Consider the following 17,033-nt stretch of genomic DNA (forward strand, 5'->3'; position numbering starts at 1 on the left):
GGAGGTACAAAAAAAGAGTTGGTCAGAACGAGGACGAGATCTCGGGCCTGGTGGTGAGAGTGGAGCAGAACGAGGCGCTACACAGGAGGTGGGCGGGAAGACTTGAAGACCTGGAGAACAGGTCAAAGAGAAAGAATCTGCAGATCCTGGGTCTCCCTGAAGGAGCGGAGGGGGCCGATGCCGGGGCATACGCGAGGACGATGCTCGGGGCAATGATGGGCAAGGGGGGCCCCTTCGAGGCCGCTGGAGTTGGACGGGGCACACCGGGTGCTGGCGTGGAGGCCCCGGGCAAATGAGCCGACAAGGGCGATGGCGGTGAGGTTCCACCGGTTCACGGACAGAGAATGGGACCTGAAATGGGCCAAGAAGGAGCGGAGCAGTAAGTGGGACAATGCTGAGATCCGAATATACCCGGACTGGAGCACAGAGGTTGCAAAGCGGAGAGCGGGTTTCAACCGGGCCAAAGCGGTGTTGCACTGGAAAGAAGTGAAATTCGGAATGCTGCAGCCAGCGCGACTGTGGGTCACATACAAGGGCCAACACTACTACTTTGAAACGCCTGAAGAGGCGTGGACCTTTATACAAACCGAAAAGTTGGACTCTAACTGAGGGTTTGCGAGGGTGGGGGGGATATTTGAGGTTTGATGTGTGATGGTTGTTGTATATAGCGGGTCAATCACAATCACGCGCAGGAAATGTTACATGGGCTGGGGGAGAGACAAGGCCGTGACAGGAGCTGCGCCAGAGGGGGCGGAGCGGGCTTTGGAAAGCGCGGGGTCCTTTGTTTTTCCCGCGCGCGGGAAGAAAGGTGGGAGGGGGAACTCCCACACGGGGAGGTCAATGGGATAGCGGGGGTAGCCGGGGTCAGCTGACTTACGGGAGTGACATGGGGGGAGCAAAAAAGCTAGACAGGGGTCTAGCGGGGGGGAGGGAAGGGGGGGGGAGGAAAAGGGTTGCTGCTGCACTGGCCGAAAGGGAATGGGACATAGACGAGGTGGTCGGGACGGGGGTCCCCCGTCTGGGGGACTGGAGGGTGAGGGAGGCGTGGACATGGAACTGGCCCAGAAAAGGAGATGGCTAGTCGGCGGGGGGGGGGTTTAAAGGGACTGAAGGCGGACGTGGTCATGCTCCAAGAGACTCACCTGGAGGTGGCGGACCAGGTCAGGTTAAGAAAGGGATGGGTAGGACAGGTATTCCACTCGGGACTGGACGCGAAGAATAGAGGGGTGGCAATATTAGTGGGAAAGCGGGTGTCATTTGAGGCCAAGACTATTGAGGAGGACAATGGAGGGCGATATGTAAAGGTGGGCGGTAGGCTGCAAGGGACGTGGGTGGTGTGATGGGCAGAGGATAACAAAGAGAGAAATAAGGAAAGAGAGGATCAAATATGAAGGTAGGCTAGCCAGTAACATTAGGAATGATAGTAAAAGTTTCTTTAAATACATTAAAAACAAACGGGAGGCAAAAGTTGACATTGGGCCGCTCCAAAATGACGCTGGTAATTTTGTGATGGGAGACAAGGAAATAGCTGAGGAACTAAATAAGTACTTTGCGTCAGTCTTCACAGTAGAAGACATGAGTAATATCCCACCAATTCCGGAGAGTCAGGGGGCAGAGTTGAATATGGTAGCCATCACAAAGGAGAAAGTGCTAGAGAAACTAAGAGGTCTAAAAATTGATAAATCTCCGGGCCCAGATGGACTACATCCTAGAGTTCTAAAGGAGATAGCTGAAGAAATAGTGGAGGCGTTAGTTATGATCTTTCAAATGTCACTGGAGTCCGGGAAAGTCCCAGAGGATTGGAAAATCGCTGTTGTAACCCCCCTGTTCAAGAAGGGAACAAGGAAAAAGATGGAAAATTATAGGCCAATTAGCCTAACCTCGGTTGTTGGCAAGATTCTAGAATCCATTGTTAAGGATGAGATTTCTAAATTCTTGGAAGTGCAGGGTCAGATTAGGACAAGTCAGCATGGATTTAGTAAGGGGAGGTCGTGCCTGACAAATCTGTTAGAGTTCTTTGAAGAGATAACAAATAGGTTAGACCAAGGAGAGCCAATGGATGTTATCTATCTTGACTTCCAAAAGGCCTTTGATAAGGTGCCTCACGGGAGACTGCTGAGTAAAATAAGGGCCCATGGTATTCGAGGCAAGGTACTAACATGGATTGACGATTGGCTGTCAGGCAGGAGGAAGAGAGTTGGGATAAAAGGTTCTTTTTCGGAATGGCAACCGATGACGAGTGGTGTCCCGCAGGGTTCAGTGTTGGGGCCACAGCTGTTGTCTTTATATATTAACGATCTAGATGACGGGACTGGGGGCATTCTGGCTAAGTTTGCCGATGATACAAAGATAGGTGGAGGGGCAGGTAGTATGGAGGAGGTGGGGAGGCTGCAGAAAGATTTAGACAGTTTAGGAGAGTGGTCCAAGAAATGGCTGATGAAATTCAACGTGGGCAAGTGCGAGGTCTTGCACTTTGGAAAAAAGAATAGAGGCATGGACTATTTTCTAAACGGTGACAAAATTCATAATGCCGAAGTGCAAAGGGACATGGGAGTCCTAGTCCAGGATTCTCGAAAGGTAAACTTGCAGGTTGAGTCCGTAATTAAGAAAGCAAATGCAATGTTGTCATTTATCTCAAGAGGCTTGGAATATAAAAGCAGGGATGTACTTCTGAAGCTTTATAAAGCATTAGTTAGGCCCCATTTAGAATACTGTGAGCAATTTTGGGCCCCACACCTCAGGAAGGACATACTGGCACTGGAGCGGGTCCAGCGGAGATTCACACGGATGATCCCAGGAATGGTAGGCCTAACATACGATGAACGTCTGAGGATCCTGGGATTATATTCATTGGAGTTTAGGAGGTTGAGGGGAGATCTAATAGAAACTTACAAGATAATGAATGGCTTAGATAGGGTGGATGTAGGGAAGTTGTTTCCATTAGCAGGGGAGACTAGGACCCGGGGGCACAGCTTTAGAATAAAAGGGAGTCACTTTAGAACAGAGATGAGGAGAAATTTCTTCAGCCAGAGAGTGGTGGGTCTGTGGAATTCATTGCCACAGAGGGCGGTGGAGGCCGGGACGTTGAGTGTCTTTAAGACAGAAGTTGATAAATTCTTGATTTCTCGAGGAATTAGGGCTATGGAGAGAGGGCGGGTAAATGGAGTTGAAATCAGCCATGATTGAATGGCGGAGTGGACTCGATGGGCCGAATGGCCTTACTTCCGCTCCTGTGTCTTATGGTCTTATGGTGTTGGTAAACGTATACGCCCCGAACTGGGTTAATGCAGGATTCATGAAGCGCATGTTGGGGCGCATTCTGGACCTGGAGAAAGGAGGCCTGATAATGGGAGGGGACTTCAATACAGTGTTGGATCCAGCACTGGACCGCTCCAAATCAAGGACTGGAAAGAGGCCGGCGGCAGCCAAGGTACTTCGGGGGTTTATGGATCAGATGGGGGGAGTGGACCCATGGCGGTTTGCAAGGCCGCAGGCCAGGGAATTTTCTTTCTTTTCCCATGTACACAAAGCCTACTCCCGGATAGATTTTTTTGTTCTGGGCAGGGCGCTCATCCCGAGGGTGGCAGGGACGGAGTATTCGGCCATAGCCGTTTTGGACCACTGGGTGGAACTGGAGCTGGGAGAGGAGAGGGACCAACGCCCGCTGTGGCGGCTGGATGTGGGACTGCTGGCGGACGAGGTGGTGTGTGGGAAGGTGAGGGGGTGTATCGAAAGGTACTTGGAGGCCAACGACAACGGGGAGGTGCGGGTAGGGGTGGTATGGGAGGCGTTGAAGGCGGTGGTCAGGGGAGAGCTAATCTCCATTAGGGCTCATAGGGAGAAGACAGAGGGCATGGAAAGGGAGAGGTTAGTGGGGGAGATTTTGAGAGTGGACAGGAGATACGCAGAGGCCCCGGAGGAAAGATTACTTGGGGAAAGACGACGGCTCCAGACGGAGTTTGACCTGTTGACCACAGGGAAGGCGGAGACACAGTGGAGGAAAGCGCAGGGGGCGACCTATGAGTATGGGGAAAAGGCTAGTCGGATGCTGGCACACCAGCTCCGTAAAAGGATGGCAGTGAGGGAAATAGGGGGAGTCAAAGATGGAAGGGGAGCCACGGTTCGGAGTGCGACGAAAATAAACGAGGTATTTAAGGCCTTCTATGAAGAGCTGTACAGATCTCAGCCCCCAGCAGGGGAAGAGGGTATGAGACGATTCCTAGACCAACTGAGATTTCTGAGGGTGGAGGAGCAAGAGGTGGCTGGTCTGGGGGCACCAATTGGGTTGGAGGAGCTGAGCAAGGGTTTGGGGCGCATGCAGGCGGGGAAGGCCCCGGGACCGGACGGGTTCCCGGTGGAGTTCTACAGGAAGTACGTAGACCTGTTAGCCCCGCTACTAGTGAGGACCTTTAATGAGGCAAGAGGAGGGGACCCTACATCCGACAATGTCGGAAGCGACAATTTCTTTGATCCTAAAGCGGGACAAGGACCCACTGCAATGTGGATCGTACAGGCCGATCTCGCTCCTTAATGTGGATGCAAAGTTGCTGGCAAAAGTGCTGGCCACGAGGATCGAGGACTGTGTCCCCGGGGTGATTCACGAGGACCAGACAGGATTTGTAAAGGGTAGGCAGCTAAACACCAATGTGCGGCGGCTCTTAAACGTGATAATGATGCCATCGGTGGAGGGAGAAGCGGAGATAGTGGCAGCTATGGACGCGGAGAAGGCCTTTGACCGAGTAGAGTGGGAGTACCTCTGGGAGGTGCTGCGTAGGTTTGGGTTCGGGGGAGGGTTTATCAGTTAGGTTAAGCTCCTTTACGGAGCCACGGTGGCGAGTGTAGTGACGAACCGGCAGAGGTCGGAGTACTTTCGACTGTACCGAGGGACGAGGCAGGGGTGCCCCCTGTCCCCCCTGTTGTTCGCATTGGCGATCGAACCATTGGCCATGTCATTGAGGGAGTCTAATAAATGGAGGGGGGTGGTCCGAGGGGGAGAAGAGCATTGGGTGTCGCTATATGCGGATGACCTGTTGCTGTACTTGGCGGATCTAATGGACGGGATGGTGGAGGTCATGCAGACTCGGAGGGAGTTTGGGGAGTTTTCGGGCTATAAGCTCAATGTAGGGAAGAGTGAGCTCTTTGTATTACAGGCGGGGGACCAAGAAAGAGGGATAGGGGATACCGCTGAGGAGGGCGGAGGGAAGCTTTCGGTATCTGGGGATCCAGATAGCCAGGAGTTGGGGGGCCCTACATAAACTGAATCTGACGAGGTTGGTGGAGCAAATGGAGGAGGATTTTAAAAGATGGGACATGCTACCGCTCTCGCTGGCGGGTAGAGTGCAATTCGTCAAAATGGTGGTCCTTCCGAGGTTTTGGTTTGTTTTTCAGTGCCTTCCCATCGTGATCACTAAGGCCTTTTTAAGAGAGTAGGCAGGAGTATTATGGGGTTTGTGTGGGTGAATAAGACCCCGAGGGTAAGGAGAGGGTTCCTGGAACGCAGTAGGGACCGAGAAGGGTTGGCGCTGCCAAACCTGGGGAGCTACTACTGGGCAGCAAATGTGTCGATGATCCGCAAGTGGGTTATGGAGGGAGAGGGGGCGGCATGGAAGAGGATGGAAATGGCGTCCTGCAAAGGAACGAGCCTGGGGGCATTGGTGACGGCACCGCTGCCGCTCTCGCCGACAAAGTATACCACGAGCCCGGTGGTGGCGGCAACGCTAAGGATCTGGGGACAGTGGAGACGGCACAGGGGTGCAATGAGAGCATCGGTGTGGTCCCCGATCAGGGGTAACCATCGGTTTGTCCCGGGGAAGATGGCCGGGGGGGTTCCAGAGCTGGCATCGGGCGGGGATCAGAAGAATGGGGGACCTGTTCATTGATGGAACGTTTGCGAGCCTAGGGGCACTGGGGGAGAGGTTTGAGTTACCCTCGGGAAATGCCTTTTGATATATGCAGGTGAGGGCTTTTGTGAGGCGACAGGTGAGGGAATTCCCGTTGCTCCCGGCACAAGAAATTCAAGACAGGGTGATCTTGGGTGCATGGGTTGGGGAGGGCAAGGTGTCGGCAATACACCAGGAGATGAAAGAGGGGGAAGCGCTGGTAGAAGAGTTGAAGGGTAAATGGGAGGAGGAGCTGGGGGAGGAGATCGAGGAAGGTCTGTGGGCTAATGCCCTGGGTAGGGTTAATTCCTCCTCCTCGTGTGCCAGGCTGAGCCTGATACAATGTAAGGTGGTTCACAGAGCTCACTTGACGGGGGCGAGGTTGAGCAGGTTCTTTGGGGTAGAGGACAGATGTGGAAGGTGCTCAGGGAGCCCGGCGAACCATGTCCATATGTTTTGGTCATGCCCGGCACTGGAGGGGTTCTGGAGAGGAGTGGCGGGAGCAATATCTCAGGTGGTGAAAGTCCGGGTCAAGCCAAGCTGGGGGCTAGCAATATTCGGAGAGTGGACGAACCGGGAGTGCAGGAGGCGAAAGAGGCCGGTATTCTGGCCTTTGCGTCCCTAGTAGCCCGTCGAAGGATCTTGCTAATGTGGAAGGAGGCGAAGCCCGCCGGCGTGGAGGCCTGGATAAACGATATGGCTGGGTTCATAAAGTTGGAGAGGATCAAGTTCGCCTTGAGAGGGTCTGCGCAGGGGTTCTACAGGCGGTGGCAACCGTTCATAGACTATCTCGCGGAGCGTTAGAGGAAGGTCGGTCAGCAGCAGCTGCAACCTGGGGGGGCGGGGGGGGGGGATGGGGGACATGTCCGGGGAGGGGGGGGGGGGGGGGAAGCTGCGTGGGGGGGGTGGATGAGCAAGAGATAACATGAAGAGTCAGGGAAACTGGCACGTACGGGAGAGAGCCAGTGTACAAAGCTGTACTATTTTGCCATGTACATATCTTGCTCCGCGCGATTTCTCGTTTCTTTTTTTTTGTTACGGGGGGGGGGGGGGTATTGTTTGTAAGGGAGAAAAATTGTGTTAAAAACTTTAATAAATATATATATATTTTTTAAAGTCATACTTATACCAAAACCATATTATATGATCAGCAAAATTACAAGTCAGAAATTAGTAAATCAACCTAATTGAATGCTACAGAAAAACTATTCAGATGATATGTTTCAAATATACATATATATGTGCATATATATATATAATATATATATTTGATCTATTTTGAACAATATTCAATAAAGAACCAATTTGGTTTTCAACTCTTTTTAAATATTCTGATTTTCTACTGAAGCACTAAAAAGGTGTGCTTTCTTGACTAACCCTTAGCTGATAGCAGACGCTGCCTCAGGCCGACATACACTCAATTGCTTGGTAAAAAGTAAGTTTCCCTACCTCATTGAGTTGAATGATGTGATAAATTTGCCTTAGGTATTCACTACCGCCTGGCTGATGGCAGATATCCATGAGTATCATGCTTATTTTCTGCTTAGTCAATTCAGCAAAACTGCTTTTCTCCTGTGCAAAGCGATCTTCATCTGTGAGAAATGTACTGCAACAGCAGGGGGGAGAAAAACATTTATTTTGCGCACATTTAAAAAAAGTCACTTTAAATTTCTTCTCTTAAAAATAATTGATTGAACTAATGAGATGAGTTAAAAATAATTGATTAACTAATGAAGTTTTCTAAAAAAAAGTATTTTATTCCAAACATATCCAAAAATACAACACAAATCAATAGCATTCTCAACACCCCCACAATTCAGTTTGCACAATTTTTCCCCCTTTTCACCCCCTCACCAATTCCTCAAACATTGCCATGAACAGTCCCCACTGTGTCTCAAAGCCCTCCGCATATCCTCTGAACTCCAACTTGATCTTTTCCAACCAAAGGAAGTCATATATGTCCTCCAACCAGGCTGCCACCCCTGGCGGTGTAGCCAACCGCCAATCCAGCAATATCCTTCGCTGGGCAATTACACCGGCCCTCTTCCTCTCCTTCAGCTCTGGCATTTCCACCACCCCAAGGATCCGGCCTGACCTCCATCCTAAAGAACTCTAAACCCTCCTGTGCCGCCACCGTCTCACCTTCTACACATTCGCCGCCCAGTAGTAATATAGCAGGTTCGGGAGTGCCAGTCCCTCTTTCTGCCTCTGTAGCAGGGCCCTCTTTCCCCGCCCATACAAACTCAGAGATCACAGCTGCCAATTTCCAGAAAAAAGCCTTGGGGATAAAGATCTGGAGGGTCTGGAATACAAACAGGACCCTTTGCAGCACATTCATCTTAACCACCTGGACCCTTCCCGCCAATGTCAGGTGCAGCGCATCCCACCCCCTAAAACCTCCCTAACCTCCACCATCAACATTGTCAGATTCCACTTGTGCATCGCCGCCCACTCCCCTGTCACCTGGACGCCCAAATACCTAAACCTATCCCTGGCTCTCCTGAATGGCAACGCCCCCAGGTTGGCCCCCCGACCTGCTGCATTCACCGGGAACACCTCACTCTTCCCGACGTTAACTTATATCCCAAAAAGGCTCCAAACCTCTCCAGTATGTACATAATTCTTCCCATACTCTCCAGTGGGTCCGACACAAACAGCAACAGGACATCCGTGTACAGTGACAGATGGCGTTCCCTACTCCCCCTCACAATCCCCTGCCACTCCAGTGACCCCCTAAGGGCCGTCGCCAAGGGCTTCATCAGCAGCACGAACAGCAACAGCGGACACCCCTGCCTCATTCCCCTATGCAACCCATAGCTCCGCGAACTCATCTTATTTGTCCGTACACCGAGGCCGCTGAAAACAGACGCACCCACGCCACAAACATCGGGCCAAGCCCAAACCTTCCTATCATCTCGAACAGGTGCCTCCACTCCACCCGATCGAAAGCCTTCTCCACATCCATAGAGACCACTACCTCCGATATGTGCCCCGCCGAAGGGGTCATAATCACGTTGCCTGCTCTTTACAAAACTGTTTGGTCCTCAGTGACCATCCCTGGGACACACCCCTTCATCCTCCCCACTACTAACTTGGCCAACACTTTCACATTCATGTTTAACAGTGAAATGTGCCTATATGACCCACACTCCAGCAGGTCCTTCCCCTTTTTCGGGATTAACGTAATCAAAGCGAGTAGCAATGCCTCCTGCAGCTCCCCCTTTTCCAGCGACTTGCTAAACATCCCAGGCAAATGTGGTGCTAACTTTGTCGCAAACTCCTTATAGAATTCCACTGGTTAGCCATCCGGTGCCGGGGCCTTCCCGACTTCTTTCCCCTCATGCTATCCATCACCTCCCTCAGCCCTAATGGCTCGTCCAGCGCCGGCCTCCTTCATTCATCCAGCCGTGGGAACTCCAGCCCATCCAAAATCCGTACCATAATCTCCCTCTTCACCGCTCAGCTCGGCCCTGTACAGCTTCTCATAATACTCCCCAAATGCCTCGTTGATCCTCCCCGGCTCTGACACTACCTCCCCCTTCCCTGTCTGCAGCCTCAAAATGTGACGAGACGTGGCCTGCCTCCATGGCTGGGGGGCCAGCATGTGGCTCGCCTTCTCTCCATATTCATATTGCACCACCCCCGCTCTCCGCAACTGCCCCACTGCCTTCCCCATCGTCAGCCTGTCGAACTGCCCCTGTAACCTTTTTCTCTCCACCAACCCCTCCCACCGACACTCAGTTCTCCCCCAGTTTATGGTCTCTTATAAAGTCATTGGCATCTTCTGGCATTTCAAAATCATTATCCCGACCCTCGAAAGTTACCCACAGTTTCGCCAGGTACAGTACCCGGAACCGAATCTGTCTTCGATATAACACCAGCCTGGCCTTCTTAAATCTGGCATGCCTCTTCGCCAGCTCCGCACCAATATCTTGGTATCCGGACCCAGTACTCCTCCCATTCACAGTTCCGCTTCTCCCTGGTCCATCGCAGGATCTTTTCCTGCTTCACAAACTTGTGGAGCCTCACAATCACCGTCCACGGCAGCTCCCTCGCCCTCAGCTTTTGCCTTAGGGACCTGTGCACCCTGTCCACCTCTGGGGCCTTGTCCAGCACCCCCTCCGCCATCAGCCCAACCAGCATCCTTGAAACATATTTTGTGATGCTTGTACCTTCCACTGTTGAGGTGATATTCAGGTGAGTGACATCAGCATCTTCCCACTGCTGGTTGCAGATCCCAACACACAAATATAATTCACATGCTCAGCAACAATCACTTTTGTGAATAGTACGTCTCAGGTGAGCACTTCATAGGATCATAGAATGGTTACAACACAGAAGGAGACTATTCAGCCTGTCATGTCCATCCTGGTTCCCTACAAGAGCAATTCACCTAGTGCCACTCTCCTGCTTCATCCTCAGCATTATAACCAGCACAGGGTTGGAGCAATCAACCTACCCATGAATCTCACCAAATATGAGCTCCCCCGTTAAAGGGGTGGGAATCCAAAATCATCCATAGTTAAGTTCTGTACAACGTCGGCCAGGTACGGTACCGACAGTGCATATCCGTTTGGGGTCTGGTGTATATTGTAAATACTAGTGTGTGTTAATAAACCAAATTTTCTTAAATCTTCTCTTTCCAGACTCGTTCGTCTACAAAACCCAACCCAGTATTTTCTTGCTTTTCAGATAATGATCCATTTCCCTTTTGAATGCCATTATTGAATCTGAATTAGTTTAAAGAGTGCTCCAATATTAGCATTTTAGGTGTTTTCAAGAGGCAAAACTGAATTACCAATGCTCTATGCGGTATTCGTTGGCTGCGTGCATCAGCAGGGGTCCCAAAATCATTGCTGCCTGGCACTAATTAAAGCTAGCGTACATGTGATAGGGAAAGTGCATTCTAGCTGGTGACAGTGCTAAGATCATTGGGAATAGCATGTTATGCAACAATCAAGAATGGCTGACTACGAAGAAAGCAGGCAGCAAAGTTTTCGAGTATTTCTCTGGAGGTCTTTGTGGTGATATGCTTGTAAGCAATATCATAGTTGGATGGTGTGCAGCCTCCAACCAGCAGGTGGCGGTGCAGACACACCATGCGGTCAGATGACCAGGGACTGCCATATCAGTGGAGACACATCCGGCCATCGACAGGCGGTTGTAGGGCATAGTAGTAAGACATACAGGTGAACAGTTGGTGCGAGGTGTAGTTCCAGAGGAGTACCAAGAACTCCATGATAACTTGCACTGCAACAATAAAGATCCTGGTTTGGACAAGTCTACGTGTTTGGTGGATTCCTTTACAATGTATGGAAGACCAAACACAACATGGTACCACGAGTGCTGAAGATTTAAAGATAACGACGGCAGTGACAAAGTTGGGCATTTGGCTGGAAGATCGATCTGGTGAACTGCAGCCTGAGGTGACTCAACTCACTAGAAGAGGCTGAAGCTCGAGATGGACAGACTGAGAACCCTCCACCAGCTTCAGATGTCCGGTAATGTAGGTGAAAACTGGTGGCAGTTCAAGCAACAATTCAGACTCTATGTTTTGGCCCTAGGCTTGCAGGCCCAACCTGATAGAAGGCGAATTGCGTTCCTGCTAACGTTGGCAGTTTCACTAGCACTTGAACTGTATAACTCGTTTGCATCGATCACGAGGAAGATCGCAAGAAATATGATGAAGTTGGAAGGCACTTTGATAAACATTGAATGATACATTTGAGCGATGCATGTTCCGTATGTGTATCCAAAAACCTGGCGATTCATTTGAGTTTTGGCACTGACTTAAAGCTGAAGGCCCAGTCATGCAACTTCAGCAACCTGAAATCTTTGTTGATTCGCAACCAAATTGTCTTTGGTGTAGCTAATAAACTTTGGGAAAGGTTATTGCGGGAAGATGATTAGGTGCTGGAACAAGCAGTGAAGATTTGCCAGGCAAGCGAAGAACTTTCTGAAGTCCTTTACATCTAAATTGAAATCGATGGTAATACTGAACAATTCTTTAATATGTCGTGAATTTGACCCTAAAGCGACATCCAACCTCGTGAGTCGGTTTGCTTTGCAAAAGCTGAACGTGCAGCAGAACTTCATGTTTGAGTAATTTTCGTCGCGGGGGGGGGGACTTGTACTGTAAACCGTGAGATGTGGAGAATGTTCTCCGATTTATTTATGTACTTTTGAATATGTTTGGAATGAAATATATTTTTTTTAAATGGTCCCGGGTGCCCGTGCACCTAAAGAGTTTTAAGGCGGAGATGATTTTCCTGCAGGAGACACATTTACAGATGAAGGATCAGATGCGGTTAAGGAAGGGTTGGGTGGGGCAAACGTTCTATTCGGGGTTAGATTCGAAGTCGAGAGGGGTCTCGATTTTGTTTAACAAGAAGACGGTATTTGCGATGGCCAGGGAGGTGCGGGACCCAGGGGGAGGTTTGTGATTGTGAGTGGCGTAATAGCGGGGGCACCGGTGGTGCTGGTGAATGTGTATGCGCCCAACTGGGACGATGTGGACTTTATGAATAAGTTGTTAGGGACTATCCCAAATTTGGATTCTCACCAATTGAACATTGGCGGGACTTTAATTGTGTACTTGAACCTAGGATGGATATTTCGAGATCTAAATCAATGGCTAGGTAAGGGATGGCAAGGGAGTTGGGGGCGTTCATGGATCAGATGGGGGTGATGGATCTGTGGAAGTTTAGGCATCCAGGGGAAAGGGAATATTCCTTCTTCTCCCATGTCCACTGGGTATACTCTTGTATCAATTTTTTTGTTGTGGGTAAGGCGATTTTGACGGGGCTTGTGGGGACGGCATATGCAGGAAGAGTGATCTCGGAACATGGGCCACACTACTTGGATGTTAGATTTAGGTCGGAGCGCGTGCAGAGACTGGGGTGAAGGCTGGATTTGGAACTTTTGGCGGATACGGAGTTCTGTGATAAGGTGGCAATGGCAATTAAGAACTATGTTGATTTCAATCAAAATGGGGAGGTCTCTGCAGTTCTGGGAGGCATTGAAGGCGGTGGTTCGGGGGGAAATTATTTTGTTTATGGCCCACAGAGATAGGGTTGACAGGGAGGGGATGCAGAGGTTGCTGGAAGGTATTGTAGATGTGGATCGAAGGTACTCAGTGGTCCCAACTAGAGGGTTTCTGGCGGAAAGGAAGAAGCTCCGGGCAGTTTGACCTGTTGACAACGGGGACAATGGGAAAGGCGGCGGGTCAGCTATGCGTTCTTTGCGGGGGGGGGTGCAGTGTGAGTATGGGGAGAAGGCGAGTCTCCTGCTTGCCCATTAGTTGCGGCAGCAGGCAGCGGCAAGGGAAATTGTGCCGGTGAGGGCAGCGGCGGTGGTGATGGAGCCTAAATTAAGTGGAGGGATTCGGCGCCACCAAAGCTGGGGGTGTGGGTGAACGACCTGGCGGAGTTCCCAAGGCTGGAGAAAATCAAGTTCGACTTAAGAGGGTCAGTTGATGGGTTTGCCCTGAGATGGAAGCCGTTCATCGACTTTTTCAAGGAAGATGGAGGTGTCATCAGCCGGGGGGGGGGGGGGGGGGGGGGGGGGGGGTGTTAGAGGAGAATGGCAGGGAGGTCAGGGCTTTCGGGTAGTGATTTTTTTGTTGTTGAGATTTCTGCTTGTTCTTACTCTTGTGATGGCAGCAGAGGAAAATGATGAAGACAGTGAAGATGATAGCACCTGTCACTCGATTTCACAGATGCAACCAGCAACTCAGATACTGACACTATGTGCAACATTGAAACAGGATTTTCATACGATGGGTGCAATTTAGTCCAGCCCACAGGAGCGGGCTGGAAGTCGGTGGCTGTAGAATCAGGAGGCAAGGTGGAGGATGGAGTACCTGTCACCTTTCCGACTCTGATTCAGTCAGGGTTGGCCTTTCTGCAGAGAAGCCAATTGAGGCCCTTTAGTAGTCAATTACTTAAAGACCTCTTCCAACTGCCGCTGGCAGAATGGTTTCAGTGGGAGGACAGAATCCAAGCTGAGTGTCATAGACATAGACTTTACAGTGTAGAAAGAGGCCATTCGGCCAATTGAGTCTGCACCGCCCTTGGAAAGAGCACCCCACTAAAACCCACACCATTGCCCCATACCCGTAACCCAGCAACCCCACCCCTTTGGACATGAAGGGCAATTTATCATGGCCAATTCACCTAAACTGCATGTCTTTAGACTGTGGGAAGAAACCGGAGCTCGCTGAGGAAACCAACGCAGACACGAGGAAAACGTGCAGACACCGCACAGACAGTAACCCAATCCGGGAGTCGAACCTGGGACCCTTGAGCTGTGAAATGACAGTGCTAACCACTGTGCTACCGTGCTGCCCACATTGAGCAGGTTATTGCTAAGCAAATGCTGCTTGATAGCACGGTTGATGACTCCTTCCATCACTTTACTGACCATCGAAAGTAGACTGATAGGGTGGTAATTGGCAGGTTTGGATTTATCCTGTTTTTTCTGTATAGGAAGTACCTGGGCAAATTTCTACTTTGCCGGTAGATGCCAGTGTTGCAACTGTCGTGGAACAGCTTGGCTCGGGGCACGGCAAGACCAGTACATTTTCTGGAACATTGTCAGGATCCAGAGCCTTCATCCACTTCTTGTCATCAAATAGCGTAAATCAAATTGGCTGAAGGCTGGCATCTGTGATGCTGGGGACCTCCAGAGGCTGAGATAGATCATCCACTCGGTACTTCTGCCTGAAGGTTGTTGCAAATGCTTCATTGATGTGCTGGGCTTTTCCATCATTGAGGATGGGGATAATTGAGGAGCCTGTTCCTCCAGTGAGTTGTTTAATCATCTACCACCATTCATAACTGGATGTGGCAGGACTACAAAGCTTAGATCTGATCCGTTGGTTGTGTAATTACCTAACGTGGTCTGTTACTTGTCACTTACGCTGTTCGGCTTACAATAGGCCTGTGTTGTATCTTCATCAGGTTGACACCTCATTTTTAGGTCTGCCTGTTGTTGCTCCTGGCACTCCCTCCTGCACTCTTCGTTGAACCAGGATTTATCCCTGGTAGGGTGGGGGATATGTCTGGCCATGAGGTTACACATCATGGTGAGTACAATTTGGTGCTGCGCCCACAGTGTCTCATGGATGCCCAGTCATGAGCTGCTAGATCTGTACAAAGTCTATCACATTTAGCATGGTCATAGTGCCACATAACACAATGGAAGATATTCTCAATGTGAAGAAGGAACTTTGTCTCCATAAGGACTGCGCAGTGGTCACTCCTACCGGTACTGTCATGTGAGACAGCTCTCCCAATTTTGGCACAAGCCCCCAGATATTATTACGGAGGACTTTGCAGGGTTGACAGAGCTGGATTTCCATTGTCATTTCCAGTGCCTAGGTCAATGAAATGAAATGAAAATGAAATGCCGGGTGGTCCGTCCAATTTCATTGTAGCAGTTTGGTACAACTGCGTAGCTTGCTAGATCATTTCAGAGGACACTAAAAAGTCAACCATATTTCTGGAGTTACTTGTCGGCCAGACCAAGTAAGGATGGCAACTTTCATTCCTCTAAAGGACATGAGAGGACGAGATGGGTTTTTACAACGATCGACAATAGTTTCATGATCTTCATTAGACTTTTATTAAATTTAAATTCCACCACCTGCCCTGGTCCCCAGGATGTTACTATGACTCCAGCGGCTCCAACGACACTACCACAATGCTACTGCCTCCCCCAGTGGAATGAGTATAGGTGGTCTCATATTAATTCAACTTCAAGCCTAAATCACACTTTTGCTAATATTTAGCCTTAATTAATTAGCTTGATTTTAGAATTGAACATGTAGAAGATTGCAGATACTGAGAGATTAGGATTTAAAACCGGAGGAGTATAGACATCTTCCTTGCATTACACCTAATCTATACAGCCCGTGTGTCTCATTACATCAGGTATCACATGAATGCTGATGACACCTAGTTTTACCTTACCATCACCTCTTTCATAGAATTTACATTGCAGAAGGCACTGACTTTGTCACTGTCTGATTTGTTATACTGTTTGTCCAACTTCCAGTATTGGATGAGCAGAAATGTCCTCCAAATAATTATTGGGAAGACTAAAGCCACTGTTTTCAGTATTCCATTTGCAGCAAGATCTGGACAATATTCAGGCTAAGGCTAATAACTGGCAAGTAACATTTGAGCTAAGCAAATGCCGGACAATGAACACCTCCAAGAGAGAATGTAAACATTTCCCATCAATGGCATTACCATCTCTGAATTCCCCACCAGCAACATCCTGGGGGTTATCATTGACTACAAACTGAACTGGGACCAGCCATATAAATACTGTGGCTACATGAGCCACAGAGGTTGGGAATTCTGCACAGAGTATTTCAACTCCTGACTCCCCAAAGCCTGTCCACCATCTACAAGGCACAGCTCAGGAATGTGATGGAATACTCATCATTTGCCTGATTGAGTGCAACTTCAACAACACTTAAGAAGCTTGACACCAACCAAATCAGAGCAGCCACCTAGCCACTTCAACATTCATTCCCACTACCACTGATGCACAGTGGTGGCGGTGTGCACAGTTTACAAGGTGTACTGTAGCAATTCACCTAGGCTCCCATGACAGCACCTTCAAAGCCCATGACCTCTACCAACTAGAAAGGCAAGGGCAGCAGGTGCATGGGAATGCCACTACTAGCAAGTTCCCCTTCAGGTCACACACCATTCTGACTTGCAACTATATCTCCTCTCCTTCACCATAACTGGGAACTCCCTTCTAAACAGCACTGTGGATGTTCCCACAACACATGGACTGCAGTAGTTCAAGAAGGCAGGACACCACCATTTTCTTGAGGATAATTAGGTATGGGCAATAAATGCGTGCCTAGCTTGCGACACTCACATCCAATAAATGATATTTTTTTAAAATCGCCACCACAAATTTCTAGTTACCGAATCCAACCCTTCCCCTGGCAACTGACTGAGGCTGAATCTGACCATTCACAAGCTTGGCATCCTATTTGACCATGAGATCTTTCAACTAAGTATCTAATCCATCATTAAACATGCCTCCTTTAACATTCACAATATCAGCTTATTTCCTACTGTAAACTTCATCCATGCCTGTAGACTTGACCATTCCAATGTTCTCCTCCCC

General features: G+C 49.7%; 1 protein-coding gene across 7 annotated transcripts in view; it reads right to left on the reverse strand.

The window, feature by feature from the left end:
* The window catches only part of kiaa0825 (KIAA0825 ortholog), a 685,054-nt gene that overhangs the window by 347,018 nt on the left and 321,003 nt on the right, over positions 1-17,033 (reverse strand). For all 7 annotated transcript variants that reach the window (XM_072516291.1, XM_072516289.1, XM_072516290.1 and 4 more), the window contains one exon: positions 7,329-7,485. In XM_072516291.1, the coding sequence (XP_072372392.1) occupies positions 7,329-7,485 (157 nt within the window). The remainder of the gene's footprint in view (positions 1-7,328; positions 7,486-17,033) is intronic.

Source organism: Scyliorhinus torazame, chromosome 9, assembly GCF_047496885.1.
Source record: "Scyliorhinus torazame isolate Kashiwa2021f chromosome 9, sScyTor2.1, whole genome shotgun sequence".
Lineage (NCBI taxonomy): Eukaryota > Metazoa > Chordata > Chondrichthyes > Carcharhiniformes > Scyliorhinidae > Scyliorhinus > Scyliorhinus torazame.